Genomic DNA, 16,232 nt, shown 5'->3' with positions numbered 1-16,232 from the left:
GAAGATAGCAAGTTCATAGTCAGCCTCAGCAAAAGCGAATTGCTAAGCAACTCAGTGAGACCCTGTATATAAATAAAATACAAAATAGGGCTGGGGATATGGCTCACTAGCCAAGTGTCCCTGAGTTTAATCCCCAGTACCAAAAAAAAAAAAAAAAAAGAAAGAAAGAATAATCAATCATAAATTTTTATTTGTATAGGCATCCCAGCCTTTAAATGAAGAAAGAAAAATCCCAGCAACTCAGACCATTGCTATTTTGCAACCTGTAATATATTAGCAAATCTCACCAAGGTCACTGTTGACTAGTAGTCAACATCAAAGGAGAGGACATGCAGATGTCAATGCAATATTTCCTATTAAGTTTTCATAAGAAACAGAATTGAACCTAAACCTGACTACCAATTTCCAAGAAATATAAAGCAACAGAGAGAGGCTGAGGTTGTTAGCTCAGCACTTGCCTAGAATGCATGGAGCCCGAGGTTCAATCCCCAGCACCACCAAAAAAAAAAAAAAAAAAAAAAAAAAAGGCAATAGAGAAAACAGGTTAAATTGTTGTACCAGGGGGATGTCATTTATTCACCCAAACTACAATATATCCTAGAAGTCCCACAAACATATTTTTTTCAATTATTGCAAAAAGTTACAACAAAAGGAGAAATCAATAGAGAGTAACTTATATGAGACTTGTTCTCCCACTGAAAGCAACCAGAAAGTTGGAATATGTATGTGTGTGTGTGTGTGTGTGTGTGTGTGTGTGTGTGTGTGTGTGTATATATATATATTTTGGTACCAGGGATTGAACTCAGGAGCACTTGATCACTGAGCCACATCCCCAGTCTCAGCCCCATTTTGTATTTTATTTAGAGACAGGGTCTCACTGAGTTACTTAGCACCTCACTTTTGGCTTTGAACTCGTGATCCTCCTGTCTCAGCCTCCCGAGCCACTAGGATTAAGGCATGTGCCACCATACCCAGTCAAAATATATTTTTAAAAAGCTATTTTTCAGATAGAAAGCCACAAGGGACATGCAACTGTCACCCCTAAGAGCAGGAGAACAAATAGGTGAGCATTCTACCTGGAGGCACCCTCTAGACCTCAGTTTGGGGAAGGGGAACCCAAATGGGGCATAACAGTCTCACTGAGGAGAGAGAGACCAGAGTTCCAGGAGATTAAGCAGCCAAAAATATGTAGAGAAAACTACCAGAAAGATGGGAGCCACAAAGAAAAAGAGTTCCAGAAATCTGCATGGAGGTGGTCTTCAGTTTGGGGCTACATTCTAAGCAGTACCTGCGAGGGCCAAGAACAACTATAAGCTAACCAATCCCACAGTTGGCACTGAGCTGGGAGAAGTCTGGATTCCAGCTAGCCAGAGAGAGTTGACATACAAAAACAGTATGGTCAACAAGCTCATTAAGAAGTATTTGATCCAGGCATCATGGCACATGTCTGTAATCCCAGCAACTCAGAAGGTTGAGGCAGGAGGATCCCAAGTTTGAGGCTGGCAACTTATCAAGTGCCTAATCAAGTTAGTGAGACTCTATCTCAAAAGAAAAAAAAAAGTTCACTCAATGTCATTAATTATCAGGAAATAAACTCACAAAGACATACCCACTAGAATGGCCCAAGTGCTAGTGAAGATGAAGTCAAGTGGAAGTCTCCTAAATTGCTGGTGGAAGTATAAAATGATTGTGGTCATTTTTTAGCATGGCTTGACAGTATCACATAAGATAAAAACATACATTAAACGTAGGAGGCAATTGCACTCCCAGATATGAGTCCACTTATAGTGGCATATATATGAAACAGTACTGTAGGAAAAATGAATCTATAGTTTAAAAAAAAAAAAAGTTATCAGTGGTTGCCTGGAACAGGTGGTGAAGGAACTCACTGGGAAGGATCCCAAGGAAACCCCTTTTCTAGTGAAAAAAACTGTTCTATATCTTGATTATGGTAGTTTTTACATGGGTATCTACATTTGTTAAAACTCAGAGTGTGCTTGCTTTGGCAGCACATATACTAAAATTGGAACAATACAGAAAAAATTAGCATGGTCCCTGAGCAAGGATGACACCCACATTTGTGAAGCATTCCATAGTTTTGTGGAACCAACCCTTCAGTAGATGAATGGATAAAGAAACTGTGGTACATATATGAAATGGAATATTACTTATAGCATTAAAAGAGAAAAAAATTATGGCATCTGCGGGTGAATGGGAATATCAGGTTAAGGGAAGTAAGCCAATCCCAAAAACCAAAAGCTGTATGTTCTCTCTGAAAGTGGATGCTGACCCATAATGGGGGTGAGGTGGGTGGTAAGGGGCATGGAAAGAATGGAGGAACTTTGACTGGGCAAAGGGGAGGTAGGACAGGTGAGGGGGCATAGGGATAGGAAAGATGGTGGAATGAGATGAACCTCATTACCCGAGGTACATGTAGGACTACACATGTGTTGTGTACAACTAGGAAAAGTTTTGTTCCATTTATATACAATGAATCGAAATGCATTCTGCTATCATGTATAACCAATTAGAACAAATTAAAAAAAACTCACTGATATTGGCTATCAAGGAATTACTGTTAAGTTGGGTGATGGCCCGTGGGTTCATTATACTATTCTCTATGCTTTTCTTTAAAGCTTTAAAATTTATTTTTTAACTAGTACATAGAAACAAACATCATAATTATTGAAGTAGGTAACATGACATTTTGATGCATGTATACACTATGTAACGTTTAAATCAGTTAAATATATCTACCTCCTCAAACATCATTTCTCTATGGTAAAACTTTCACAATCTTTTTTTCTAGTATTCTAAAATATACAGTATGTTATGGTTACCTATAGTCCCCTACTATTCTCTCTGCTCTTATTTGAAAGTTTCCATGATAAAAATACTAAAAATAATTTTTAAATTAAGATATAACTTCAAATATTTAAAGGATTTCTATGTAGAAAAGAATTCAATTTTATAGAGGAAATCATGTGGAGAAAAATTTTGAGTCAATACAAGGATGAACTAGACAACAGAAGAACAGATAGTCTTGTAAGAGAGTGACTCATGCTAGGAAATACTGGTGTACAGGCCTCATAACTACTCGTCAGGGCCACAGTAAAGAAAATAACTAGCAATGAGTGAGAAACAGCCTTCCAAGGTTTCTTCTAACACTAAGATTCTACTAAGATTCCATTGATCAATGAATCTGATTGGTGCACATCTCCCAAACACATCAGAGCCTATTACTCTCCAGTCCTATCAGATATCATACTACTTGTTTAAGATTTTACATTGACTTGTTCATAATTTTTGCATATATTTGTTAAGTCCTTTTCTTAAGGCTTTCAAAAATCACAATCATGCCTTACACCTGTTAGACTCTTTTAGTCCTCGAACAATGTCCTGTATATACTGGGCCATCAAAATGCCTTTTTGAAATCTCCTTTCAAATCAGTCTCCTAACAGTGTGCCTCTTCTTTGCCACTCACGTCTATGTCTTACCTATCACCGTACAATCACTGACCATACCTGCACCACATTCATGTCCCCCGACCTAGACCTAGAGGAGGGCTCTGTGCATACCTAAAAATATGAATAAAGAAATCCTTCCCATATCGTGAGGCTGTTAACTTTCCAAGTGATGCTGATTCATTCTGATAATCAAATTATGACTGTGGAAGACTGCTTTAATCACTGGAAATATCATTATTCTAACTGCCTGGCTTGTACATACCCCTTACCCAGGTGGCTGCCACCATCATGAACAAACATGGAGCCAACTGAAAAATGATTTGTTTCTCCCCACCACATCTTTTCCACCCTGGTGGTCTTTCCTCCCCAGGTATTCATTGTCTTTATACCACCTTCTGACTGCCTACATGAGAATTAGGGGGTGTGTGGGGGTAAAACCCTTCAAAATGCCAGACACCTCACCAGACATTTTACCTTGTCAAATCATTTAATTCTTATTATTGGAGTAAGCATTATCTACATTGTTCAGATGAGGAAAACTTTTTTCAAAAGTTTAGTTATTTGCCCAAATTTCTAAATGATAACCTTGGGATTTGAAACCAGATCTACCTGGCTTCAAAATCTATACATTTTACAAGGAAAACACGAACATCTTTCTTACACAAGCCTTGAAATAACACAACCTACAGGAAACAACTTCAGTTGAGGAGGATTACTGTCACAATGGCCCTAGGACCATCTTATCCTCCAACCTCTAAAAGCTTTCTCATTCCTATAATTAAACTCTAAAAGTCCAATATCAACAAATACCAATGGGGGGGAGGTAAGTCCTAAAATGCTTAGATAAGCTTCTAGACAGATTAAATGTCTTGTTTGGATCATGATTTTCTTTAGAAAGATCAGCCTTAAGGGACTCTTTCTAAAAAACAGATCTAACCTAATTCCTTTCATTCTTAAAACTTTCTAAGGATCCCCACTATTAATGGTCTAATGCTACTTTGGCTCATGACTTCCTTTAAGATTTGCTGATCTCTCCAACAGGCCCATCCCCCTCCAACTTCACACTTTACAACACCAACTATTCACATTCTCCTGCCCTCCCCAAATATCCTTTTCTTCATGTTTCCATTTCTCTGAACACATTTCTTCTGACTGCCAGCTTCCCCCACCACCCTCCACCCCAGCCTGTCTAATCAACAACAAACCACATGTCAGACTCCTGTTTGCCCTTTGCCTGTGTTTCAAACACATCTCAACTACTTTCTGACCTTATTGATCACCCTTCCAACCATAATAAATGCATTTATGGACAATAATGTTCTACCATCGAATAAATACCTCTCTTTCTGCCATTATCTTACTGTGTTTCAAGTGAATGCTGTTATCTCCCTGCCAGAATGAAAGGTTCTGAGGGGAAGAACCAAGTTTTTACAGGTGTGCAAATGTCCAGCCTTGGTAGACAGCAAATCTTCCTCATGTGCTAAACCAAGTAGCCATTAAAGCCACACCCCTATGGCTTTTGTTTCAGGAGCTATCTACTCAAAGGGTCAGGAGTCATTTTCATAAAGACATTTTAAGTTCTTCACTTCATGACCAGAAGCCACTTAAAAACTAATAAATAATCAACATTCTAATTGAAGAAACTATGTCAAACTTACCATCTTAGACAAATAAAGCAAGAATGAATATAACAAGAAAAGTATGTTGTCCAAAAGGGTGGCATCTGCTGGCTCTTCCACCGTACCTTCTGTTATAAATAGCTCTAAAATTGAAAGGGGAAATGGCTATTTTATTTTATGCTATAGAATAAGAATTGTCTCTCTTCAGTTTCAATATTCTTCGAGTGTTTCACTAAATATATGAGTCACAGTGCCTGGAATATGTGGCTCTCCTAAAGACAATTAACACAGAGAAGAAAACTTCAAAATCCTAATTAGAGCTTTCAGACTCTTCAATTATAAAATGAACAATCTCCAGTCTACTCTCCACTACTTCCATGGCCATACAACTGCTACCAGAACAATATTTACTCAAGGAAAATTTTTAAAACCAGAGATATATAAACAGGGTCACATTCAACAAACATGGATTTAGTGCTGGTGAAACTTTGTGTTTAAAATTTTAGGAAAGCTAAAAGAGAGGGAGTCTTGGTTTGTAGATTTGCAGGTGGAATGAGCCAAGGCTTAACACAGTATCTGGCACCTGGCAGAGATACTCAACAATTATTTATTGAATGGACAGATGACAGCTATTTAAAAAGAACACAGTAATACCAAGAGAGACTAAAGGGAATTGGGTACAGACCTGCATTAAGGCTCTGTGAATGAGGTAGAATTCCAGTTAGACCTAAGAGCTTGTAGGGGTGGAATTTCAGTATGAGCTACATGAGCCTGGGGTATGTTTGATTAAACAGCAGGAGTCCAACATGCAGTTATTAAGAAGTTGGACCAGTTGCCTCTAAGGTCTTTCTCAACCCTGAGATTCCATTCACTACTATTTTTTTAAGCTTTTGCCTATTTTTTTTTTTTTTAGTTTTTGATGGACCTTTATTTTATTTATTTGTATGCAGTGCTGAGAATCAAACCCAGTGCCTCACATGTTAGACAAGCGCTCTACCACTGAGCTACAACCCCAGGCCCTCCATTCACTATTGGTCTATGAATTTGACTGCTGGTGAAGTCTGCCCCATTGGCTCAGCATCTCAGCACCTGAGACACATTAAATGACATTTGGGAAGATTTTACCTATAAAGGTCATTGACATCATTTTGTGGTGGAACCTAAAAGGCCAGGGAAATAATTCATTCTTAATTTTGTAAGCCAAGTTTTCCCTAATCTTGAAAGTTTTGGAGCATGAAAATAACAACTCTTAATGGTGCGTGATTCATTTTCAGAACCTTATGGAGTTAAAGACAGTTCAGAAGTCAGTAGTGTTCATATATGGATGCAATGTCTTCTGGAAAATGGGAGAACTGATATGTTATTCCTTCTCAAATTAACTGAATCCCCCCCCTTGCTATGAGTTCTCCTACACTCTGTGTGTGCAGATGGTGGTGGGGGGGGGTTCAGATCAGTGCTGCCAAGCCCTTCACTGGTGCAGGATAATGCTATAGCTATGCTTACAGACCAGAACCTTTAAAAACAAAAAATACAGTAATTATGGCTTTATAGCACCATACTGGATGGATAAAATAAAACAATTAGTTATCATCTAATTTACTGATGAAATGAGAGTGAGCAACACAAAAGTAGAATGCTGTTGATGCCATCATTGGGGATTTTTTTGAAAAATTGTTTCTCATCTCCCACTGGATACTGTGCACTATGATGAAGTATTCATAAGTGTCAGTCTAAAATGGATTGCAGTTCTGTACTGTTTCCTGTAAGTATATAGTATAAAGATCTGGACCATTGACTGCATTTGAAGAAGTTTAATTACCATGTCCAGGAAACAAGTCAAAACAGGACTTGAGCTATATTACATTCCATTTAGAAGAAAAGGGAAAAAACACAGAATCTATGAGACTATGAACAGTGATTATTCAAGCTAACTTGTACCAGGCCAGACTTTCCTGGAAGGCCTGCTAAACACAGATTGTGGGTCCCACCCCCAGAGTTTCTGGTGCTGTTGGTCTGGTTGAAAACTACAGTTTTAGAGCATAAGGCCTTTGAAGAATAATATTTTAGTTGTAAATGGTTTACACAAGCTAGTCATAGCTAAACATTTGCTTTTAGGTGAGTTACAGTCTCTGGCCTATTTTTGATTTCTAGTCATCTTTATTCTTGCTTTTCTCTCACTTAAGAGATTTTTTTTTAACTCACATGTACATATACCACTCTCTGCTCTATTTCGTACCTTTGGCAACAAATATCCTTGAAAGCCTTCATTATGATAATGCCTCTACTTTGTAGAGAAAAATTGGCAAGCTTTACCTGGGTCTACTTTCTCAGTATTTGGGATCTGAGACACTTCTGAGACACCCATGTCCTCAGTCACAGGTTGACTCAAGAGGCTGGGCTCTTCAGGATGGTTCACATTAAAATGATGATTCAGGAGGCGAGGCTCTTCATGAAGATTTCTATTAAGATGATTTGTGTTCTCTTTAGGAAAATCATCTTCATGGGGTGGCTGCATCTCTACAAGGGAGAAGAATGCATTGAGCCAGATGGATGATACTATCTACCCCCACTTAAGCCCAATGATCAGCACTCCCCCTCAGCACACAGCTCCAGATACCTCAACACTGCCCTCCATGTCCTGGCATGCGCCCATGAGAACAACTGGGCAAGGATACAGGAGGGTTAATTGTTTTCATCCCATTTAAAGGATGACTGAACTATACAGTCAAATTTATAAAGAAGCCTTTAATCCAAAGTATTTCATAAACAAATACATTTATGATAGAGGCTTCAATAACTTACCTTCCCTTGGCAAACCAACATACACCCACATGAATAAATGTGCAGAAGAGAATTCTGGTCCAGAACAAAATGTGAAATGTCTATTCTGCTCAGAAATAACAGGAACTCTGTCATCTAAAAGTGTGCTGGTCTCAACGAGCCAGTATAGAGAAGGGAATTCCATAAGTCTAGCTTGCTTAATGTGCCTTTCAAATATGTTCAAAGTAACCTAGGAGCCAAATGGTGAACCTATCTCCTTCCTGAGCTCAGGACATAGACCAATAGGATCCAGAGCAAAGATTATCTCTTTACAGCTTAATATTCTACCCTGAACATTCACTTGCACTTTGCATTCTTATCCAAAATATATCTGCTTTGATTAAATGTACAACAGTTTTCTTTCCCCAATTATGAGGTAAAATTAGCACTCTTGGGAAGTAAATTTTCCAATGGCTTTATGTCCTTCTGGAATTCTTATCATATACTCTCAGTTGAAATATTTCATTTTGAAAAACAATGGATAGAGATGATCAAATATGAAACCAGGAAACAGAAAGCTTTTATCAGGATATTGGCTCATTGTCAGTTTGACAAATATTTAATTGAAAGGCTTCTATGTGTCAAGCACTACATTACAAGGCTTGTCATCCTGGTTCCATCCTTGATTAATATGAATGCAAGGACCTTAGAACCCAGTGGAGTAAATCCAGAATAAGTGACCTCTCCCCCAAGAGACTGGAAATAGCATGGTATCCACAAAAGATAAATGCTGGGGAGGGGAATTCAGGCAAGCTATCCATTAAAAGTTATTCTAGGGCTAGGGTTGAGTGGTAGAGCACTTGCCTAGTGCAGGTGAGGCACTGGGTTTGATCCTCAGCACCAGATAAAAAGAGATTAAATTCTAAAAAAAAAAAAAAGGTTATGCTAGTCACTCCACACCCACATGATCTAGTACAGGTATTTTATGATTAAGAAATTATGTTTAATAAAGCCCTTTTATAATTTTAACATAAAATGTGTACTGTTAACAGGTCTACTTTTGTGCATTAGTTTCTCATTTATATCTTTCCCAACCCCGCCTCAGACAGTAGAGAAACATAAAATGCTGGCAACAAGTGGGAGTCGAAGCCCCCCGCAACCCGAGCGGGCTGGCCGGGGCTCCGGCAGAGCCGGAGGAGGGGACACACGCAGGGTCCCGAGGCTCTGTCACTCCTGCGCCCCACCCGTCATCCTGCGACCCCCTAGCCCAGCCCGCGGGGCTGGGGACCAGGGGATCGGAGCCCCATGCGGCCCCAAAGAGCCACCGCGGAGACCCCGGGCCGCCCGCCCGCCTGCCTGCGCACTCACTGCTGCATTCGCACTCACTGCTGCATTCGTCGTCTGCACAGAGTTTGTGCTTTGGGTCCGGTTGGCCCAGCACTCGCCAGGTAGGACAGAGCACGAACAGCCAGAAGAGCAGCCCCCGCACTGCAGCCATGTTGTGGTCACCTCGGGAGCCGGTGACGCGGTGGAGTAGGCTGCAGCAGGTGTTAGCAGGTGGCGCCGGAGGCGGGGCTCAGGGGGCGGGTGGGTAGCGAAGCGCTGAGGGGTGGCCCCCGGGAAGGCTTAAGCCTTTCCCGGGTGACACGTCAGCAGGGATATCTGGGGGTCGATCCACAGACTCTACTGGAGAACACAAGGAGTCAGAGCTCCATCCTTCTCTAGTGGAGACTTCTCCTCGACTGAAGACCTTCTCCTCTAGTCGCTGCCTTGGCAACTAGGACTCTCCTTCTTGTCCAATCACCTGCCTTTGCTTCTGTGACCTCACAAGCGACCCTCCGTGTGATTCTAGTGGTCACCCACCCATCCCCCCCCACTCCGCCAACCGGTCCTTTCTGGCTTTCCTCAACATCTCATTTCTGGTCCATCCTGAACTAGCCCACTCCACCATCACTCCCATCCCCCATTCCTGGTCTGGTACCTCCTTTTCTGAACTACCAAATCCCACCCCTGACTTGTCATAGCTAGTCTATGGTTCCAGGCTCCCTCCCCTTCAAACTCCTAAAGGTTCCTTGCAGCCCCACCCCAAGATCCCTCTGATTAGGAAAGGGGAAGGTGAATGGAACTGTGAGTGAGGGTGTAAACTGGAGACAGTGGCCTGCTTTATTTTTTAAGGCGGGGACAGGTGGGGGCAGAGAGATGGACATTAGTCTTTGGGCTAAGATCTTGAGATTCTTATCTTTATCCATAAGGGAAGAAATCATTTAATTCAACAGCATATTTTTAACTTTCATTTTGTGCTACCATTCATGCCAGACGCTGGACAAAGCCCTAGCATGGTGTGGGAGTGGATGAAAATCAAAAGACAAGATATCTGGTCCTGGTCCGAAAAAGTCCACAACTTAGTGGGAACCAACTGACAAAACCTATTGTCAGAGAAGAAAGCTAGTAGCTAACATTTCTTGAACGCTTTCTTTATGTCCAGTTGTTATTCTGAAGGTTTTATACATATCAATTCATTTAATCTTCAGAACAATAGTACCTTACAGTAGTAGTAGGTCCTATTCCAATCCTTATTTTAGAGTAAATTGAGGCAGTCACACGTCCAGTGAGTAATGGAGCTAAGTTTCAAGCCCAAGGAGTAGACTCCTTTTTATCACAACCTATCAACTAACAAGCAATTGTACTTTCTGACAAGAGGAACAAAATATGATTTAAATCATAATATAGCTGAATTACTGATATGTACAGTTAAGGGTGGGGGGGAAGGCACAAGCTAGCCAACCCAAGGAAGAGTGTCTGCAATGCTCCCATCCTGGGTGGAGCCATTCTCATTTGTCTGTGACCAAGGGCTTGTTACTATAGTCTCTGCTAAGGTTATTCATCAACCTCCAACAATGAACCCATCAGTTGTTTCCCCAAATTAACTGAATCTTTAAAACTTAGAGAAAAGAATGTAATCCACCATGTTCATAATGTTAAATAAAGAAAACGATGGGAAAAAGGTGTGCACAAACATTTGTCTACAGGGGCCATGAGAGGTCCCCGTTGGTCCAGTGTACTTCTGCGCTTTCTGGAGAACCAGTGGATCATACAGAGAAACTGTCTATCTGAGTCATTCTTCATTTCTTTTCTACCATCTATTTATTATGTTATAAAATGTATCTAGTAGGCATCTCTAACAACATGTTGAAAACTGAACTCATTTTTCTCTCAAAATCTGCTCCTTTCAGTCTTCCCTATCTCAGAAATAAGAATGACAATTTAATTCCCATTATCCAGGTGCTCAAAGCCCAAAACTTACAAACCATTTTTGATTTCTTTTCTCTCACATTCCAACTCCAGTCCATTAGACAATATTATGTCTTTATTTTTATAATTTTATTGAGATATAGTTGACCTACAATAAATTGCACGTTTAAGGTGTACGATTTGATAAGTTTTGACATGAATATACCCATGAGACTATCACCAAAATCAAAAGAATATTTCATCCTTCTTTGTAATCCCTCCCCTCTCCTTTTCTGGGCTGTCTCCAAACATCTCCTGTCATTATAGATTGTTTTGCATTTTCTAGAATTTGATATAAATTATACAGCATTTTATTTATTTTTCTGACTTCCTTCTTTCCAAATAAGCATTTGAAACATGCCCAGAATCTGACCACTCCTCTGCATCTGCTAAGCCAATATACAGGCCAAACCCACATCATAAGTCACCTGAATGATTCCCATAGCCTTCTTCTGTCCTTGCTTCTGCCCTCATTTTCCCCAATATCTATTGTCCTGATGGCAACTAGAGTGATATTCTTAAATATAAATTTGATTGTGTCTCTCTGCTCAAAATCTTCCTATAACTTCCCATTCCCAAATAAAAGGCAATGACTTTAGCCAGGCCTGGTGGTACTCATCTGTAATCCCAGCAGCTCAGGAGGCTGTCAGGAGGATCCTGAGTTCAAAGCCAGCCTCAGAAATGTAGTGAGTCCCTAAGCAACTCAGTGAGACCCTATCTCTAAATAAAATATTTTAAAAAGGACTGTGGGAGTTGCTCAGTGTTTAAGTGCCCCTGGGGGTTCAATCTCTGGTATCAGGAAAAAAAGCCATGACTTTATTATGGACTGCCCTGCCTTATTATGGACTGTTCTTATTCAATGTGACTCCCCTCATCCTTTTCTCCCCATTTCCTAACATTCTTCTCTTGTCTGTTAGTTCCATTTAAATACACCAAGCCCACCCCTGCTTCAGAGCATTTACACTTGCAACTTAACTCCCCAAATCATCTGACTCGCTAACTGCCCCCTCACTTTATCATGTCTCTGTAACAGTGGCATTTCATGTGATAAAGGCCTTCCCTGGCCATCCTACATAAAATAGAGCCTCTTGCCATGACTATCAAGCCCATTACCCTGCCTTTCTTTCTCTTCAGACTTGCCTTACCACTTCAGACTTCTCTTACCACTTGCCTTACATTTGTTTATCTACTTGACTGCTCTGACCCAACCTCAAACACAATTTCCAACACGAGCAGGAAATTAGTTGTTTTGTTCACTACTGTTACATCAGTGACTAGGGAAATGCCTAGAATGTATGAGAGAGTTAACAAATGATTTGTTGGATAAACTCATGGTTCCAATAATATTATAAATATACTACACTATTAACCTAAACACATATATTAACTATTAAGCCCCCATATATAAATAGTACTGAGAGGAAATAAGCTATGAGAACAAGGCATTTAAGGTCCACCTCTCAGCAGCATGCATCCTCAACTCCAGGAATGTACCCCTGAATGTGTTTGTTGTTGAATAAAAACATACTTGTGTGGAGAGTAGTTGTTTGGTTACATGATACTGGAATATTTAAGTAGATCTTTTAAAACTAGTTTTAATTTTTTCTTATTTTTCTTATTATAGAATATGGTATGTTGTAGAATTTTTCTTATTGTAGAATAAATTAATGATAATTCATTGGTGGAAAAATCAGAATAGCAAAATGATCTAATTGCATATTACCTTCTTGATATTTACTTTGACTCATAATCAGATATACTTTTATATGCATAGTCAGTGCTTCCAGTTACTGAAGAACTAGCTGCTTAGTTTGTAGAGTTTTCAATATTTTGATTTATCAGTATTAGCTTTTAAACTTATTGCCTTAAAGACATATTAACTAGTCTGGTGGATAATGAGAAGAAAATTTCTCAACTGGCCACAATAAGGTAGTGGTAGTTCTTTCTACCAGGATACATACAATTAGTGGATGAATCGGCATTCACTTTTACTCATAGCATTTAAATATGTGGCATTGATGTTTAACGTGATGTTTAATATAAGGTTATATTAAAAACCTTCAGAAAAGGAACAGGATAGAATGTGGTGGTGATTGTTGGCCTGGAGATAAATAATCTCAAGTGCATTATTCTTTAATACCTCAAAGGGAATTCTTACGGGGTAAGGGTTGACTAATTGTTAAAGGTAAATGTGACCAGTTTGGGTGGCAGGGACATAAAATTCTAAGATATGAAGTGTTCCTAATGTCAGAGTACAATCTAAATGAGACAAGAAAAAACATATCTGAAACAAATAATTGGCAGCATAACAACATATACCATTGGAAATTTGTGAAGGCACTTGCCTAGGAGCATTCAGTAGGCCTAATGCTGCTGTTACCAGGAAGAACCTCATCTATTGTAAATGATGTGCCAGAGAATAGTGTTAAACATTTATGGAAGACTAAATCTCTCCAAGAGGGGCAACAGATTTACCCTCGCATATGAAACATTGGAAAAAAAGTGGACAAAATACAAACAACAGTTCTCAGATATTAGATAATAAGCAGCATAAGAGTGACCTCTAAGATAAAGTTAAGCATGAGAGATGAGTGCTAGGATTATCCCAATTTACTCCCTGGAAAGAATTTTTCAGGCCACATCCAGAGAAGGGAAACTCAAATAGAAAAACTCAAATAGAAACCTAGTCAGTAAAAGGGAAAAATTAGCCCAAGATTGGAGGTAACCCCTGTCTAGCAGAATCTTAAAAAGATAAAAATGTTTCCAAGATAGTTCAGAGAAAAAGCTGTACACAGCTCAAGAATATTTAAAAGAATACAAAATATGTTTCCAAGATAGTTCAGCAAAAAAGCTGTACACAGCTCAAGTATATTTAAAAGAATACAAAATATCCAGTATTCAACAAGGTAAATTCACAATGTTTGGAATCCAATAAAAATGTATGAGGCATGCAAAGAGGTAGGAAAATATAACCCATGTTGAAAAGAAAATTAATAGAAATGATCATTAATTGCACTGTGATAGAGTTATTATACAAGGACATTAATACAGTTGTATACCATATGTTCAAGATGCTATGGAAAAGCATAAGCATGTAAAGGAGAAAAAAGAAGATATAAAAATGTCTGAATTAGATGAAACAGATAAAATTAGATAAAATCAGATAAAACAATGGCTAAGGTGAAAATTACACTGAATGAGATTAACAGCAGATTCGACATTGAAGAAGTCAATATCAGCAAACTGAATATGCAGTGATAAAGACTCCAAAATCAAACACGGAGAAAGAGACTTAACTGAACAAAGCATCAGTATGCACAGCTTCAACCAGTCCAATATATATGTTATGGTAGTTCCTAAAAGAGGTGGGAAAAACACATTTGAAGAAATAATAAATAAAAATGTTCTATATCTGATGAACACTCAGATTCAAAAAGCTCAATGAATAAGAAAAATGATAAAGATGACACAAATATACACTGAATGCTTAAAACCAGTGCTAAGAAAAAAATTGAAAAGCATCTACAGAAAAGAGATACCATTATGTACAAAGGAGTGAAAGTAAAATGTCAAAATTCATTCAAGAACCATGCAAACCAGAAAACAGTACATCAACATTTTCAAATTCTGAAAGAAAAAAACACTGACATCCTAGAATTGCATTCCAAATGAAAATATATTTCAAAATGATGTAGTCTTTAATGCAAAAGAATTAAGTTAAACCCTACCCCACATAAAAATCACCTCAAAATGGACCACAGACATAAATGTAAGAACTCAAACTGGACAACACATATATATGTAAGAACCAAAACTAAATGTAAGAAAGGTAAATCTTGGAGTAGACAATGACTTTGTAGTTAAGACACCAAAGGCCCAAGCACCAAAAGAAAAAAATAATAAAGTAATGAACTTCATAAAATTTAAAACTTTTAAAGGCTACCATCGAAGAAAGTGAAAACACAATCATAGAAGAAAATATTTACAATTCATGTAGTTAGAATATAACTACCTAGAATATACAAGCAATTCTTATTGTTCAATATGAAAAGACAAATGGCACGAAATTAGAATAGACATTTCTCCAAAGAAAATATGCAAAAGCAAATAAGCAAATGAAAGGATACCCAGCACCATTAGGGAAATGTACAACCTCAGTGAGATACTACTTCACATCTATTAAGATGGTTATAATCAAAAAGATAATAATAAGTTGGCAAGGATGTGGATCAATGGGAGCCCTCACACACTACTGGTAGGAATAGATTACAGACCTAAATGTAGCAGCTAAACCTATACAACTTCTGGAAGAAAATATAAAAAGCTGCATGGCAGAGACTTTTAAAACTAACTAGCTCTCTCTGCCTCATGCTCTCTTTTTTCTCTCTCTCATCTCAGAAATAAATCAGACTTAAAAACTTTGTCTCATGCTGGGCGTGGTGGTGCATACCTGTAATACCAGTGGCTCAAGAGGCTGAGGCAGGGGGATGGCAAGTTCAAAGCCAGCCTCAGCAAAAGTGAGGCACTAAGCAACTCAGTGAGACCCTGTCTCTAAATAAAATACTAAATAGGTCTGGGGATGTGGCTCAGTGGTGGTATGACCCTGAGTTCAATCCCCAGTACCAAAAACAACAACAACACACTTTGTCTATTCTATATTCATTGTTACGGAAGTGGAAAGGTAAGCTGACAGACTAGGACAAAGTATTGGCAAAACATATATCTCTCAAGAGAATGATATCTAGGATATACAAATGATTCTTACAACTTATTAATAAGAAAAATCACCCAATTTGAAAAGATGGGCAGAATATTTTTTTTTCTTCACCAAAGTAGATACAAATATGGTGAATGTGCACATGAAAGGATATCCAACATAAGTTGAAATGTAAATCAAAATTGCAATGTTATTACACATACAGTAGGATGGAAAAAATTTAAGACTCATCATAACAAATGTTGACAAAGATGAAGACTATGGTATCTCTCTTAGAACTGCAGACTATAACATGTAGTATAAACAATGGCACAAACTGTTAGAAAACTGTTTGGCAGTTGCTTTAAAAATTAAATCACATCTGTCGAGATATTTAC

At 38.6% G+C, this 16,232-nt stretch overlaps 1 protein-coding gene across 1 annotated transcript in view; it reads right to left on the bottom strand.

The window, feature by feature from the left end:
* The window catches only part of LOC308640664 (transport and Golgi organization protein 1 homolog), a gene marked incomplete at its 3' end in the record, with an annotated part of 40,056 nt that overhangs the window by 10,135 nt on the left and 13,689 nt on the right, over positions 1-16,232 (bottom strand). Inside the window, exons 3-4 of the mRNA XM_081312467.1 lie at positions 7,401-7,604; positions 5,127-5,230 (exon numbers count right to left, since the gene is read on the bottom strand). Of these exons, the coding sequence (XP_081168593.1) occupies positions 5,127-5,230; positions 7,401-7,604 (308 nt within the window). The remainder of the gene's footprint in view (positions 1-5,126; positions 5,231-7,400; positions 7,605-16,232) is intronic.

The sequence above is a fragment of the Spermophilus citellus genome (genome assembly GCF_964194105.1).
Source record: "Spermophilus citellus genome assembly, contig: SCAFFOLD_193, whole genome shotgun sequence".
NCBI classification, from domain to species: domain Eukaryota; kingdom Metazoa; phylum Chordata; class Mammalia; order Rodentia; family Sciuridae; genus Spermophilus; species Spermophilus citellus.
Note: the sequence above shows the minus strand (reverse complement) of the source record. Positions and strands in the feature narration are given on the sequence as shown.